Source organism: Garra rufa, chromosome 19 (genome assembly GCF_049309525.1).
Source record: "Garra rufa chromosome 19, GarRuf1.0, whole genome shotgun sequence".
Classification (NCBI taxonomy): Eukaryota; Metazoa; Chordata; class Actinopteri; order Cypriniformes; family Cyprinidae; genus Garra; species Garra rufa.
Window position 1 is genome coordinate 13,458,446 of NC_133379.1, and position 17,403 is coordinate 13,475,848.

General features: G+C 30.4%; 1 protein-coding gene across 1 annotated transcript in view; it reads right to left on the reverse strand.

Annotated features, from left to right (window-relative positions):
- The window catches only part of stk32a (serine/threonine kinase 32A), a 121,109-nt gene that overhangs the window by 94,239 nt on the left and 9,467 nt on the right, over positions 1 to 17,403 (reverse strand). The window contains exon 2 of the mRNA XM_073823958.1: positions 10,441 to 10,605. Coding sequence (XP_073680059.1) covers positions 10,441 to 10,605 — 165 coding nt within the window. The remainder of the gene's footprint in view (positions 1 to 10,440; positions 10,606 to 17,403) is intronic.

The following is a 17,403-nucleotide window of genomic DNA, read 5'->3' on the forward strand; positions in this document are numbered from 1 at the left end:
GTAAGCTTTTCAGTCTGGCTCTCATGAGATTACCTGTGGATGCGGTTTGGTGCTCACATTGCATGTAATGAGCCACATTAAGCTATAAAAAAAAAAATCGAACTAAGTTATTAATAGTATTATTGACTTTTGTTTACTTTCTGTTTTATAATAAAATAATAAACAAGAAAATAATTAAAGTGCAAAAATGCTTAAAAATTATATAGTTAAATTTAAAAGGATGCATTGCATAAAAATAAAATTATTTTACAGAACTTTTAAAAATACAGTGCTAATATTTATTTATTTTCATTTTATTTTTACTAATGCTGCTAAATTATTATACACCTCAGATGAAGAGGAGTTTAAAAATATTTAATTTTGATCATTATTCTTTCCAATTTACGAAAAAAATAAAATAAAATTAATAATAGTATTATTGGACTTTTATTTGTTTTGTGTTTTATAAAAAAATAATAAACAAGAAAATAATTAAAGTGCAAAAATGCTTAAAAATTATATAGTTAAATTTAAAAGGATGCATTGCATAAAAATAAAATTATTTTACAGAACTTTTAAAAATACAGTGCTAATATTTATTTATTTTCATTTTATTTTTACTAATGCTGCTAAATTATTATACACCTCGGATGAAGAGGAGTTTAAAAATATTTAATTTTGATCATTATTCTTTCCAATTTACGAAAAAAATAAAATAAAATTAATAATAGTATTATTGGACTTTTGTTTGTTTTGTGTTTTATAATAAAATAATAAACAAGAAAATAATTAAAGTGCAAAATGCTTAATTATATAGTAAAATTAAAAAGAATGCATTGCATAAAAATACAATTATTTTACAGTACTTTTAAAAATACAATGCTAATATTTATTTATTTTAATTTAATTTTTTTTTTTCATTTGAATTTGCATAACTGCATAAATCTAGATTTTATTTTGGCAGGTTGCCAGCAAGTAAAATTAGTAAATGTTTCTGCAATTCAATGGCAAATTGTTGAAACTAATGCTGCTAAATTATTATACACCTCAGATTAAGAGGGGTTTAAAAATATTTAATTTTGAGCATTTTTCTTTCCAATTTATGAAACAAATTAAATTAAATTAATAATAGTATTACTGGACTTTTGTTTACTTTGTGTTTTATAATAAAATAATAAACAAGAAAATAATTAAAGTGCATAAATGCAATTATATTGTAAAATTAAAAAGGATGCATGGCATAAAAATACAATTATTTTACAGTACTTTTAAAAATACAATGATAATGTTTATTTATTTTCATTGTCTTTTACTTCTTTTTTATTTTTCATTTGAATTTGCATAACTGCATAAATCTGCAGGTTGCCAGCAAGTAAAATTAGTAAAAATAAAAGTTTCTGCAATTCAATGACAAAATGTTGAAACTAATGCTGCTAAATTATTATACACTTTAGATTAAGAGGAGTTTTAAAATATTTGATTGATACTTTACGAAAAAAAACTATAACATTTATAATTGAAAATAATAGCCAACACTATAAATGTTAAACATTAAAAATTAAAAAAAAATAAAATCAAATGGTTGAAAAGTCATTCTGTGGGCCTTTATTTTTTTCTTTTCGATTTTGCATTTATGATTAAGAAAAATGACTACGTATGTGTAATTAAATAACATTTTACCAAAAGGTTAACAAGTTTAAAACCACAAATATTACACATATATAATAGTTCAGTAAAATGAAGTATGGAATATGGCATGATGGAAGACTCGAGCGCAAGAACTTGTGTGTATTACTTCTAAGACTACAATAAAATAGAAATAAATAGAAACAGATGTGGAGATGGGGTGGTGGAGGGATGCCGAAACACCCGTCACATCAGAGAAAAACAATGTGATATAGATAAGACTTAATTTACACATTTGAAAAGGTTAAATAGTACATAATATCATTGTTTTGAAGTCTACTGTGTAATACATTCCCAGAAGTAAGTTCCCAGTGGGAATTTGTTTTGTGGCATTTCACTGAAAATGTGACCACTTCAGAAAACCCCATTCTTCTCACATATAAGTATGCCACTGTGGCAACCTGACACAACTATATGTGACCCTGGACCACAAAACCAGTCTTAAGCAGCACAGGTATATTTGTAGCAATAGCCAAAAATACATTGCATGGGTCAAAATGATCGATTTTTCCTTTATGCCAAAAATCATTAGCATATTAAGTAAAGATCATGTTCCATGAAGATATTTTGTACATTTTCTACCATGAATATATAAAAACTTGATTTTTGATTAGTAACATGCATTGCTAAGAACTTCATTTGGACAACTTTAAAGGCGATTTTCTCAACATTTAGATTTTTTTGCACCCTCAGATTCCAGGTTTTCAAATAGTTGCATCTCAGACAAACATTGTCCTAATTTTAACAAACAATATATCAATGGAAAGCTTATTTACTCAGCTTATGAATTTACACTTATGACTGGTTTTGTGGTCCAGGGTCACATATTTATTTACTACTACACTAATTCACCTAGTAATAAAACAATAGAAAGTCAGCTGTACTGTTTCCGTTCCATGTCAACATACTTTCATTCTAAAGCATTAAGGAAAAACCATGATCATGGTTTTCTCTCTCTTCACCGGACACCTGAATAAAGTCCTTTAGCCATCTGTCGCACATTGCTTACACCTAAATGTAAACGACAAAATGCTCGAGGCCTGAGGACAGTCTGGTGCTTTCAGTTAAGCATCTGCAAGTCGACTTGACACACTCAAGTTAGAAAGAACAAGTGCTTGTTATGTTTGACAACAAGTGTGCAGCCATTTCCTTTCACGAAACCCCACAAACATTCCCATCTGAATGCTTTCATCGAGAGATTTTACGACCAGACGCCTCGTCCACACCCAAATATGTTGGTCTATGCCAGCGAAGGATTGCTCAGACAGCTATGCCGGGCGTCTACTGACGATCACAAAACACACCTCTTGCTTTAGTACGAGAAAATGTCAATTAAGCATACGTCAGGGCTAATTATAAACTTTTGTATTACAGCTCTATTACTAATCTAACAAACATCTGCAGCTTAAAAGCAATGTATAAATCAACAGAGTTGAAGTTCACGTCACCCTGCTTTCTTCTTTTTCCATTGGCTTTTGGCTTAGAAAATAAACCACCAAAGTTTTATGATTCTTACCAGTTATCCATCATGATAATCTTCACAAATAAACACGGATTTTACAAACTGTGAAGCGGCATAAGCGAACATAAGTCCTTCAGAAATTAAGGTGGACTTGAACTTCTGGATTTTTTAATTTAAATTACACTTTTAAAGTAAAATGGCTCAGAAACTTTCTACAGTAATCAAACTCAATATGGTTCTTTATACCATATAGTATTTTCAAAAAGGTTGGACGGTTGCGTTTCTCGTTATTATGTGTAATAAATTACCTGTGGCATTATCTCATTTCTGTCAACAAGCTCTTAAGGCTTGGAAGTCATGTTATGTACACTATTTTTTTCCCCACATAAAGTGATCTTGTGGAATAATGCTTATATTACAGTTAACAGGAAATCTCTATATTTACAAAGTTTCTTATTTGATATTTTAGACCACTCCGCCCATTTGCTTTCTTACGAAAATTTAATGAACAAATTGTCATTTCCTATTAAATATAAAGAGTATTGTCAGGGTTTCTGCAGATATGAACAAGTGAAATTTAAGACTTTTTAAGACCTTTTTAATACCACCTTATATGAAATTTAAGACCTTAACCTGTAATGGAAATAGATATTATATTACATGCATATGTGATATTTAATGTGTTTAATGTAAAAAGTAAACAAAATTTCATGGCTGTCATAAATTAAATTTATTACTACGATATACAGTGAACTTTCCATATCAGCAGATACTATTCCACACAAAATATCCCCATAAAAGTACCACTAGAAATATCTGATTTAAAAAAAAAAATTCTGAAGCGATTTTTTTTTTTTTACTTTTGAAATGTATGCGTACCTTTGAAATTTATTTTATGAATTTATCAATAAATTCTAAATGTCTGTTAGCAGTGAGATTACATAATTTACACTGCAAAATTAAAAGTGAGATTAATGTTTTAAATACATTTATTGATTTATAAATATATATATTATAAATGTTATATAAATACTGCGATTCTGTCTGAAGACGCAGAAACTTCCACAGAGGGAAAAAAACATCTACAGTTCTTAGCAACTGGCCTTAGCCAAGCCCTATATTCAGTTTTTCCAAGCCCAGTTTCGCTAAACTTGCACTTCCTCATAGCTAAAAAGTTAAATCCATTTGACTTCTGCGGTACAATCCGAGAGAGACTCGCGCCAATAACAGAAAGCTGATTGGCTATTGCATGCTGGTCTCATTTGTAGTTTAAATTCAGCAAATTATATTTGGAATAGTGAAATAAAGAACTACAACACCCTGGAAACAACAAAAAGAGAATTTAAATGAGCATTAGAGGTAGCGTTACATGGACATCGGAAAAATAAGACCTGTGTAAAATTATTTAAGACCTAGAACAGCGAATTTAAGACTTTTTAAGGCCTAAAATTTTGATTTTTAAATTTTAGACTTTTTAAGACTTTTTAAGACCCCGCGGAAACCCTGATTGTTCTGTAATGAAAGCCATTCCCATAGGCCTACTTATGTTGATGAGAACCTGTACCTGAACCTTTATTTAAATGGATTAGACATTAATAGTAAAAAGTGTACAAATAAATGTATTAGACTGTTATTTTATAAAAAAAAAAAAAAAAATAGAGCCCTAAAGTCTAGTGGGATTTTTTTTTTGGAATGTTTGCTTCACAGATATTATGTGGAAAAAAAGCTTGGTTGCTCCCATTTGGATTTTATATACCTAATAAACTTCTGCGTAATAAATCCTTCATAATATTCATGAAAGTAATTATAGGCTGTCAAAATTTATGGATATTAATGAAAACTGCTTATTTTGTTTAGATCAACCAGAAAAATTGGTACATTTTTTTTTTAGGAATGCTATCATTCGAAAAAAAAAATTGGGAGATGTATATTTATACGTCCAAGAGAAAAACTGGTTGTGCTTTGACCTTAAAGGATGTTTTAATTTATTTATTTTGAATTAAAAAGTATATCTGTTAACTTTTTGTTGAATCTGATGGTTTTATTTGGAACATTTCATCCTCATAAAAGTAGAAGAGATAACTCTAAACCTTGTTTAAAGGTTTTTATGGTTGATTTTTATATATATATATGATTCCTCTCCAATTCACTGAAAGCAAAACTTGTAAAGAATTGTATTTGCTAAAGCATTAAAGTTGATTGGAAAGTGAAATTATATACGCTGTCGTTTGGAATTTTGACATTTCGTTCTTTTATCTGTAAATTTGTGTCAAATTGTATTTTTGTATTGTATTTGGATGTCTTGTTATAAATTGTATGTTTTGTTGTAGTTTCTTATAAAAAAGTCTTTATGTAAAAAAAAAATGAGAAAGAAAATATATTTTATTAGTTGTTATTAAAAACTTTAAACATTAAATTACATCAAGGTTTCCCAAACAAGAGAACTGCAGAGGGTTTGTGAGTTTAATGAAAAATGTGACCCTGGACCACAAAACCAGTCTTAAGTCGCTGGGGTATATTTGTAGCAATAACCAAAAATACATTGCATGGGTCAAAATTTTGGATTTTTCTTTTATGCCAAAAATCATTAAGAAATTAAGTAAAGTTCATGTTCCATGAAGATTTTTTGTAAAATTCCTACTATAAATATATCAAAATGTAATTTTTGATTTGTAATATGCATTGTTAAGAACCTAATTTGGACAACTTTAAAGGTGATTTTCTCAGTCTTTTTGATTTTTTTGCATCCTCAGATTTCCGATTTCAAATAGATGTATCTCGGCCAAATATTGTCCTATCCTAACAAACCATACAGATAGAATGAAAGAAATAGAGAGCTTATTTATTGAGCTTTCATATGATGTATAAATCTCAGTTTTGACAAATTTAACCTTATGACTGGTTTTGTGGTCCAGGGTCACAAATAATTAATTAAATAGTAAAAATGTAACATTAAAATAAATCATTTTAAAACAACAACTAAAATAAAGCACTTAAATAAAAAGATGAAACATGTTATTTGTTTACCTGAATGTCATGTGACCATTAACATGCAAATGTGTTCAATTAGTTATTAGTTACCCTAAAAACTCAGGGGTAACTTACTTCAAGTAAGTACATTAGGTGAATAAAGGTTATGTAAATGAGAAATAATGTAAATTTGTGCATTTTAATGGATTTGAAAGACATTTGCCTTCCAAACACACACAAAAAAATCTGTTCATCAGATAAAATGCTGAGAAAACAATGATTTTTGTAAACGCAGTGGTCAAATACTGTGGGTCGTCTTATATTTTTCTGTGTAATTATATCTAGTCTTGGTGTGAATGTCCGCAAAACTAGAAGACTTTCTGAATGTATATAAACGATAAGCTCCTTAAGAAAGGAAATCCTTTTGCCTTTGTGAGCAATCAACCAAAACCAAATGTAATCTGATTACAAGTATTTTAAGATGTAATGTACTTTAATTACAATTACTTAATTTTTGTAATCTGATTACGTAATTCAGATTACATGTAATCACCTACAGCACTGCGCACCAATGTTTAGTATTTAGGGCTTGTTGAAATGAAAGTCTTATCCAAACACTCAGAGATCATCTTACAACTGAGCAAATTTACCTTCACACTGAGGAATTCCAGCAATGCTTTACCCGGCTCCTCATGAAAACTAGCTTTTACAGGCTGTTACCTTGACAGCATGTCGTCTGCGGAGTTATAATAGTCCACTACAAATATACACATTCACTATCAACTTCTATACAGGTGTTTAGCTGCTCGTCCCACCCTGATGAACAACAATGTGAACTATTGCGCTTAGCAAATCATTTACGTATAACAAAAATACACACAGCATTAGAATACAGCTGTCAGTTATGATTCAGATTGTTAAATATGGTCACGTTCGCAGTTACTATTTAGTTATTAAGAGGAGTGACAATGGCATTTTATAAGCCAGCCAACAGCCTTCGAGTTTTCAAGACTCCAAGCATTTTTCAGTAAATGCGGTCTGTTAATCATCAATTCCCGTTAAAACTGACAATGCATGTTACTTTGTCATTGCATCTCTTATGTGTAGGCTTCAGTGAAATGTGACCCTGGACCACAAAACCAGTCATAAGGTTAAATTTTACAAAACTGAGATGTATACATCATATGAAAGCTCAATAAATAAGCTTTCTATTGATGTATGGTTTGTTAGGATAGGACAATATTTGGCCGAGATACATCTATTTGAAAATCTGGAATCTAAGGGTGCAATAAATCAAAATACTGAGAAAATCACCTTTAAAGTTGTCCAAATTAAGTTCTTAGCAATGCATATTACTAATCAAAAATTGCATTTTGATAGGTTTACAGTAGGAATTTTACAAAAAAATCTTCATGGAACATGATCTTTACTTAATTTCCTAACGATTTTTGACATAAAAGAAAAATCAATAATTTTGACCCATACATTGTATTTTTGGCCATTGCTACAAATATACCCCAGCGACTTAAGACTGGTTTTGTGGTCCAGGGTCACAAATGATAAACGCTATATGTACAATATGGTTAATATAAACCTTAAAGGAGAAGTTCACTTTCACTAGTAATCATAATCACGCTTATTTTGGTCAATACTGTAATCACAATAATTTAACACGATTATGAGTGGGTCCGGAACGTGAAATAATTGCTTAATTTAAAGAAAGCAGTACAATAGAAAAAAAAAAAGATACAAATGAACGTTTTTTATAGCATGTATTTCATAGCATAGTCTTCGCTGTAAGAAATTTAACATGCTTTGTTTCTTATAAAAACAACAAAAGTCCCTCAGTCCAGAGCAGTGAGTGATTTTGTCTTTGTCTTTTGTTGTTTGATGAACGTTAAGCTCAGAGACGGCAGAAGGAATATTACTTGTGGACGCTTTAAGAGCTGCACGGATCCAATATACTGTTACACATTGATTTTCATTCTCAACTGTTTGCGTTCATTTGAGACATAACTGACGAAGGTTTACACGATTAATCACCAAACGCCGCATTTTGACTTGATTTATTTGCATGCATTTGGCCGTTTAGGTATGCATTTTAATCTAAACGTTAAATTTACTTGTCCGTGTTCTGTTCCGTCTCTGAACGCATAGCATTGCACAGAACAGCACAAATTCTCTTTCATGCTTTTAAAAACACCACATCAAATAACAATTAATAAATCAAGCACGTCCCATTTTATGCATGTCACGTTACATGATTTTACTAATTTGTATGTGAAATTGGGCTTTGATAGAGGAGCATAATCATACATCGGGAGCAATAATCGTTTTATCTCGAGTATTGCTTTTTCATAATCGTTTGAAACTATTTGATTAATTGCATAGTCCTAACTTCCACAACAAAAATGTACAGATAATGTGCTCACCCCCTTGTTATCAAAGATGTTCATGTCTTTTTTTCTTCAGAAAAAAAAAAAAGTTAAAATAAAGTGTGTTTTATCTTGAAAAAAGCAAAATAATCTGCCAATAGGGTAAGAAAAATAATTTTTTTGCTTTAATATTTTTTTTTTTTTTTTGAAAGCAAGAAAATAATTTTTACTCATCTAGAAAATCATTCTTGATTTAAGAATTTTTTGATATTTTGACTGGAAACAAGACAGTGTTTAAAACCACATTTATAATCATTTGAAGTCGCATTTTAACTGCTTTTGTAATTTCAGACTCAGGGCACCTTTGACCTCTATGGAGAAAAACCTGACATGTTTTCCACAAAAAACTATTTCTTTACAACTTAAGTAAGACATGAACATCTTGGATGACACAGGGGTGAATACATCCCATATCTCTAAATTGTTGTTGTGGAAGTGAATTTCCCCCTTAACATTTGATACCAGAAGGAAGTTTACGTTTTCCTGTTTGGAAAGTGAATATTAAGCAATCAAATCTGCAAAAAGTCTTTCAGGTCAACGAATGGTTAAAATGCACTGCCTGAATTCAGAAACTCCCCTTTTTTTCTTTTGTTTACGTTTTTTCAGAAGAATGACAAACATAAATAGTGATGAAAGCCAAAATATTAAACATGATGGATGTATATTTACTGAGTACTGCTGTTTTGTAGAGTGGCATTAAAATGACAATTTTCACATGAGGAAAGAAGGACTTTAGAAAGATTGCAGCAACATTATATTATTTAAACACAGATATTGGTCAGTTTTTTTGTAACATTTGTTGACTTTAGCTATCTTTGATGTATTATACACCAATGGTGACAGTCCAAAAATGAGGAAAAACACTTTTTTGAGTTTTTTCCCCAAAGTTTGCATGGCTGTAACCTTAAGACGTTTTAAAGATATTATAATATGTGACCCTGGACCACAAAACCAGTCTTAAGTCGCTGGGGTATATTTGTAGCAATAGCCAAAAATACATAGTATGGGTCAAAATTATTGATTTTTCTTTTATGCCAAAAATCATTAGGAAATTAAGTAAAAATCATGTTCCATTATGATTTTTTGTAAAATTCCTACTATAAATATATCAAAATGTAATTTATGATTAGTAATATGCATTGTTAAGAACCTAATTTGGACAACTTTAAAGGTGATTTTCTCAGTATTTGGATTTTTTTGCACCCTCAGATTCCAGATTTAAAAAAAAAAAAAAAAGTATCTCAGCCAAATATTGTCCTATCCTAACAAAACATACAGTACATCAATAGAAAGCTTAATTATTGAGCTTTCATATGATGTACAGTAGTCAACATTCGAAGTGGATCAAAAAAGTTAATCAAAAGTTGTCCTAAGATAAGAACGGGTATTCTTTTTGGTTTTAGGACAAATTTGATGAAAGGTTTTGATCCACTTCGAATGTTGACTACTGTATACATCTCAGTTTTGTAAAAATTAACCTTATGACTGGTTTTGTGGTCCAGGGTCACATATAATTTTAGAATTTACTATTAGACCTATTAATCTCTTTGTAAACCTAATATAATGAATCTGCCATGTTTTTTAAGTCATTTTTACCCCCCAGTAATTTGGCTACAAATTTTGACTCGAAAACAGTGGATTACTCTGTAAACATATGTCCATGATGTTTAATATTTTGTCTTTCTTATTTATTTATGCATTTCTTTCACTAGATAGAAAACGATCAATATCTACAGTTTTAGCCAGGGACCTTTGATTGAGTGAACACTGGATGATCTGATAAGGTGTGTGTATAACGTCACCAAAGATGATTAATATAAAGCCGCTGAGCAATTCAGAAACTATTCCACACACAACACACCTTGTAGTGTTCGGGAAAGCTCAATTTGCTCTGTTCAACCATCTTACCGAGAGTTTGTTGTCGTAGAAGTAAGCATCGAGCAGTTTGACGATGTACTGATGGTTGCAGGACGCTAAGATGTCGATCTCCACCATATAGTCCTCCAGCTCCTCTTCACTTTTGGTTTCGATGACTTTGGCTGCTGCGAGCACACCGGTTTCTTTATTCTGGGCCTGAAAAACAAACCAGTTTTGCATCAAAACAAAGTCAGCGTGATTCAGGTGATTACATCCTGCTGATAATTCTGTTCCATCCTCGTCCCTTCGGTGCAGTTAATGCACCAAGCCTCTGGGATTCAGCCTTAGTTCTCCATTAGAGCTCAAATAACAGGCATTAATGCGGTTTTAATGCACACGCAAGATGAGGCAACAATGCACTTGATGCTGCCACTGAGGGATGAGTGTTTGAAGCAATTAAAAAGGATTTAAAAAAAGGAAAGCTGAGTTATATCTTAATTTAAGATTTTTCTGTTGTTGTTTGTATTTTGAATAACATGCAATAATGAATTATTGCAAATAAAAGTGTCAATGATAAAGCTAATGTTAATTATAATCTACTTTAAATTAATGCGTCAAGTTCTTATAAATGCAACCTTCCATGTTTTATATTTATTTTGGTTTAATGTTTTTGAAAAAGTTTTATACCGAACGTTTCTGTTCATTGGCTCTTAAAATGTGATGTTTTTTCTCACCTTCTTGAATAAATGTCCATGCGGATGCACACATCTCAAAAATAATTGTATTCATTATTTTTTAAATGTTAACAAAATATCTCAAGGTAAAATATATTTTTAAAAAATCCATGAATGTTATTTTAGTCATTAATTTTAGCCACAACATTTTAAATTGTGAACTAACCAGTCTGTCTCATAAAATTAGCAAATTTTTTTGACTTACTGACCTAGGTTTGCAGATGCCTATATAATAGAATAGAATGGAATAGAATAGAATTTAGCATTTTGGACAAAATGGTCAAACCTTTCACCTTTTGATTAATCTAATATTTCGGTTTGTATTTATTTATTTTATTAGCATTTTTTCATTTTGGTCATGGTCAAATCTTTCACCATTTGATTCAATATTTCAATTATTGATGAACACCGAAGTAGTTGTGTCTTTTTTTCTGTTTTTCTATGCATTTCCAATGTAAATGTCTCAAGGTACAATACTGTTTACTATTTTTTTTCCCCACAAATATTATTTTAGTCATTAATTTTTTTGAGAAGCCACAACATTTTAAATTGTGAACTAACCATGCTTTGTCATAAAATGATCTAAAATGTTTAGACTTATTGACCTTAAGGGTCATGAAGGTTTGCAGATGCTCTCTATATAATGTAAATAATATCGCTGTTTTTATTTATTTATTTTTATTTACTTTTTTGCATTTTGGACACAATGGTCAAATATTTTAATTTTTAAAATATTAATGAACACCGAAGTAATTTTGTGTCTTTTTTCTTAAAATATTTTTTACTATTTTTTTTTTCACAAATATTATTTCAGTCATTAACTTTTTGAGAAGACACAACATTTTAAATTGTGAACTAACCATGCTTTGTCTTAAAATTATCTAAAGTTTTTTTTACTTATTGACCTTATTGACATGAAGGTTCTATATAATATAATATAATATAATATAATATAATATATCTGTTTGTATTATTTAGCATTTTTTTCACTTTGGTCATGGTCAAATCTTTCACCTTTTGATTTATTTCTGAAATATTAATAAAAAAAATATTTTTTTTGTCTTTTTTTCCAGTTTTCTATATGCATTTCCAATGTAAATGTTAAATGAAATAAATGCATATAGTACAACAGAAACAGTCAGTAAGGTCTAACCATTTTTGTCATAAAATAATAATATAATATAATATAATATAATATAATATAATATAATATAATAATCCTGTTTCCATTTATTTATTTCCTTTTTTATGCATTTTGGCCACAATGGTCAAATTTTTCACATTCATTAAATCGCTGAACACCAAACTAGTTGTGTGTCTTTATTTCTGTGTTTTCTATGCATGTCCAATGTAAATGTTCAATAAGTAAATGCATATAGTAAAACAGAAACAGTCTTCACGTGTAAGCGAGAGTGTGGTGGGAAATGTGTTGTGTTAGTATGCAGCGTTAATCAAGGTGGAGTCGGTCATTGTGGTTAGCTGGGTATGTTTTTAGAGGAAACTGTGTTGCCAAACCACTCAAAAACAAGACTTCCGTTTTTTTTTTCATTAAAAATCGACTTATAGCAGACAAGATTTGGCATAACTAACAGACTGTACAGTGCAAAAAATGCTTTTCTAGCTTAGATTTTTTTTGTCTTGTTTCCAGCCAAAATATCTACAAATTCTTAAATCAAGAAGGATTTTCTAGACAAGTAAAAATGATTGTCTTGTTTTCAGCAAAAAAGTCAAAATTAAGTGCATTTTTGCTTGAAACAAGCAAAATAATCTGCCAATGGGGTAAGAAAAATAATCTTGTTTTCTGTTTGAAATAAGATTTTTTTTTTCTTACCCCACTGGCAGATTATTTTGCTTGTTCTAAGCAAAAACTCACTTAATTTTGACCTGTTTTTTCTTAAAACAAGAAAATTATTTTTACTTGTCTAGAAAATCCTTCTTGATTCAAGTATCTGTAGATATTTTGGCTGGAAACAAGACAAAAAATCTAAGCTAGAAAAGCATTTTTTGCAGTGTAAGACTTGTGTTTAACTGTGATAAAGTGTAATGCAAAAAACAATGACAGTAGACTAGATTGAGATGACTAATTTAGTTTGAAACAAAAAAAACGGACAAAGAAATGTTAGTATATTGTCATTGGTTGCCATGGCATTGCTATGTGGATGCTTAGGTGTTTCGGTGGTTGCTAGGGTCATGCGGAGCAGTCAAACTGTGCAAATGAGTCACATGCTGATGTTTTGCTTGACCTAGTAAACACAACTAACTTACATCTGTCTTAACTTCTGTTCATTGAAACAACGGGAAAAGAAACTCCACACCCACTGAATATGAAGAAGCAAATCAGAAGACCTCAGCACAAACACTTCTTATAAAATAACATCTTTCTTTTCATGACTAGAACTCCTGTGTAGGGTGTGCAATATTTATTGTCTATGGCAATGTCTTAGCTGTTGTTTTAACAATGTGCGAGCTGAAATTATCGAGTACGTCACTCAAAAAAGTCCATAAGCACTTTCTGTGTTCCTATAATGCAAGTTATAAATGCAAAAAAATATTTATTAAATATGATATAGATATGCAAGAGTGCTGTTTTCCCAAATATCAGCACATGCAAATGTTGTACAACAGTAGTATAAAAGAAACAGTAAGGTCTAACCATTCTTTGTCATAAAAATATCTAAAAGTTTAGACTTTTTGACCTTAAGGATCATGAAGGTTTGCAGATGCTCTCTATATAATATAATGTAATGTAATGTAATGTAATATTGCTGTTTTTATTTATTTATTTTATTTGCTTTTTTGCATTTTGCATGTGGACACAATGGTCAAATCTTTCACCTTTTGATAAAATTTTTCAAATATTAATTTTTTTTCAGTTTTTGTCTATGCATTTCCCATGCAAATGTTAAATAAACAAATGCATATAGTAAAACATAAACAGTCTTCACGTGTAAGTGAAAAGGTCAGTACAGATCCATTATTTGCAAATGTTCTATTGATTTTATACAACAGTTCAATATATGTGACCCTGGACCACAAAACCAGTCATGAGGTTAAATTTGACAAAACTGAGATGTATACATCATATGAAAGCTCAAAAAATAAGCTTTCTATTGATATGTGGTTTGTTAGGATAGGACAATATTTGTCTGAGATACATCTATTTGAAAATCTGGAATCTGAGGGTGCAAATAAATCAAAATACTGATAAAATCACCTTTAAAGTTGTCAAAATTAAGTTCTTAACAATGCATATTACTAATCAAAAATTACATTTTGATATATTTACAGTAGGAATTTTACAAAAATCTTCATGGAACATGATCTTTACTTCATTTCCTAATGATTTTTGACATAAAAGAAAAATCAATAATTTTGACCCATACAATGTATTTTTGGCTATTGCTACAAATATACCCCAGCGACTTAAGACTGGTTTTGTGGTCCAGGGTCACATATATGAAAGTTAATATTGAGTGAGTTACATTTTAGGCACAATATTGTTGACTTTTTCTGTTTTGCCAATGAAAATAGTTCCAAACAAAGTAGGAGAAGAACATTTGTGCGTCTCAGAGCAACACTGCAGTTTTTTGTTCCTGAATGAATCTGTTTTGAACAAATCGTTTGAGTCAATGATCCATTCATTAAGACAGTTGCTTGCTTCATTTTAGGGGTGGGCGATAATATGGCAAAAATATCATATAACTAATTTCCAAACTATTTCCCTATTTTTAAAACCAAAGCCTTGCAAGGTAGCAAAATATAAAATAAAAAGGCAGATGTTTAGGCCAAAGTGGGCAAAGACACATCTTATTTAGTCATTATTTTATCTTTGCTATTAAAAAATAAGAACAAAGACGGGCTACATTTTACAAATACTATATAATAATAATATAATATACTAATAAAACAAACAGTGCTTTATTTTTCAGGTACAGTATGTGTGTTTATGAGTAGCGTTTATGAAACTGAATTAACAAATATAAAAAATAAAACACTATATACACTAGAAACATAAATTATACATTGACTCTTATTAAGGCAACTGTATTAAAGTTCTTCAATCAAGAGCAGTGAGTGATTTGTCTTTGTGTTATGTTTTATTAGCCTAACGTCACCCAAAAATGACAATTCTGTCATTAGTCACTCACTTTCTTTCTTTTTTACATAAAACATTAAACTTATTTTGAAGAATGTGGGTAACCAAACGGTTGCTGGTCCCCACACTGTAAAAAAAAAAAAAAAAAAAAAAACTTTTTTGTTGAGTCAACTTAAAATAATTTACCTGGCTGCCTTAAAATGTTAAGTTCTGTCAACTCAAAGTTTAGTCAACTTCAAATGTTAAGCTGTGCTAAGGAACGGCTTAAAATTTTAAGTTGAATCAACTCTATTATCGAATGCAGCTGGGTAACTTTCCCAGCTTTTAAGTTTTAAAAAAACATTTTTTGTGAAGTCAACTCAAATATCTAAGCTGTCAATTAGTACAACTTAACATTTAAAGTTTGCTGAACTTATTTGAGTTGACTGAACTTAAAATTTTAATGCAGCAGGGTAACAAATTATCTTAGGTTGACTCAATTTTTTTTTTTTTTTTTACAGAACAGTTACTTCCATAGTATTTTATTTATTTTGTCCCACTATCAATGTGCGACTGTTATCCCCATTCTTCAAAATATCTTCTTTTGTGTTCAGCACAAGAAAAAAAATTAATATAGTTTTGGGACAACATGTGAGTGACTAAATTTTTGGGTGAACTTTTTAATGTCCTTTTAACGACAATCGGCATCATGTTTAGTTCTGTCGCTTTAAGAGCTGCACGCATCTATGATACAGACACGCATCCGTTTTTCTCTCAACTGTTTACTTTTACTTTAGACATAACCAACTGTGTTTATATGTAATCCTTGTGTGTTTTTGACAGTATTAGCAAATCAGATGCGAAAGTTAGCTTAGTCCAGTAACCAGGCGCTGTTTGGCAGGCTTTTAGCGTTTGCGGACAAAATAACGCTTTTTAACCGGCAAGGCTTTAAAGCACATACAAATAATGTACCTTTGTGATTGCAAATAAGTGCAGTGTCCCGTAAGTGAATGTATGTTGTGTTGTACAGTAGAATTTCTAAAATAATCAGCTGGTTTGAACAAATCATTTGAATGAATGATTCAACAAATCACTCATTAAGACAGAGGCTTAAAAATATTTCAATCTTAAAACCTTCAAACTTTCTAGTCAGGCTTTCTCAGAAACATTTAAATAATCCTGATGCACATTTTTATCTAGTAACATGTTTTTTGATTCTCTGATGGTCTTTTATTGGTTGGACAGACAGATGGGAGAGAGAGAGACTGAAGATCTGTGTTTGTACGGTACAGTAGATGACAAGAAAAACACTCCTATCCTCAAAGAAGCATAACCATAAATAAAGCCTGAAATCCACTTACATTTCCATTGAGAGGATTACAGCACCTGCTCAAGGGGATCGAGCAGAAACACAGCTTTTCAGCTGAGCTAAATACCCTGCAGGGCCACCTCAAACCCTCAATAACAGCAGGGTAGTGTACTTTCAACCCAGCGTAATGGCCATTTCAACACAGCCATAAAAAGGATACACCTCTGTTTAAATCTGATGATAGCACACTTTCAAGAAAACACCCAAGCTTGAGGAAGCCCTTATCTTTCAGAAAATAAATGTTTTTTTCATTGTTGTTTTTTTTTCTATTTAATTACTTCAAAACTGGTTTTATTAGCAGGTAGAGCTTTCACAACTCAACTAGTCATCAGATTGTGTCAGAATGACCATGATTACAAATTTATAACTCAAAGTTTCTATTCTGAACTATTCTTGGAAACCATGCATTGTATTTAGCTTTGTAAATGATGACAGCAAAACATGTTCATTTATTTCTACTGTTTCTACACTGGTAAAAGAAGTTATCATGTAACTCCTAATTATACAATACAATTTTAAAATTTTATATTTATTATACAAAATGATATCATTATATGTAAATCATAATTTGTGGGTGAATAACTTTTATTAAATTTGAAAAAGACATGAATAGGTTTTACTGCAACAGAATTTTTGTATGAAAATCACATTAAGACTAATTAATGTGATCAACAAATACTTGCCACGGGCCAAAAGTACTAAACAGAGATGTAAAAACCAATAGAGAAAGGACTATTTGGTGATTATTAAGAATGGAAGGTCACAGAGGACTTTGCAAATCAGTGGATCTCAATACAGAATTATATTAATGACAGAAACTAGGATTGTCCAATTAA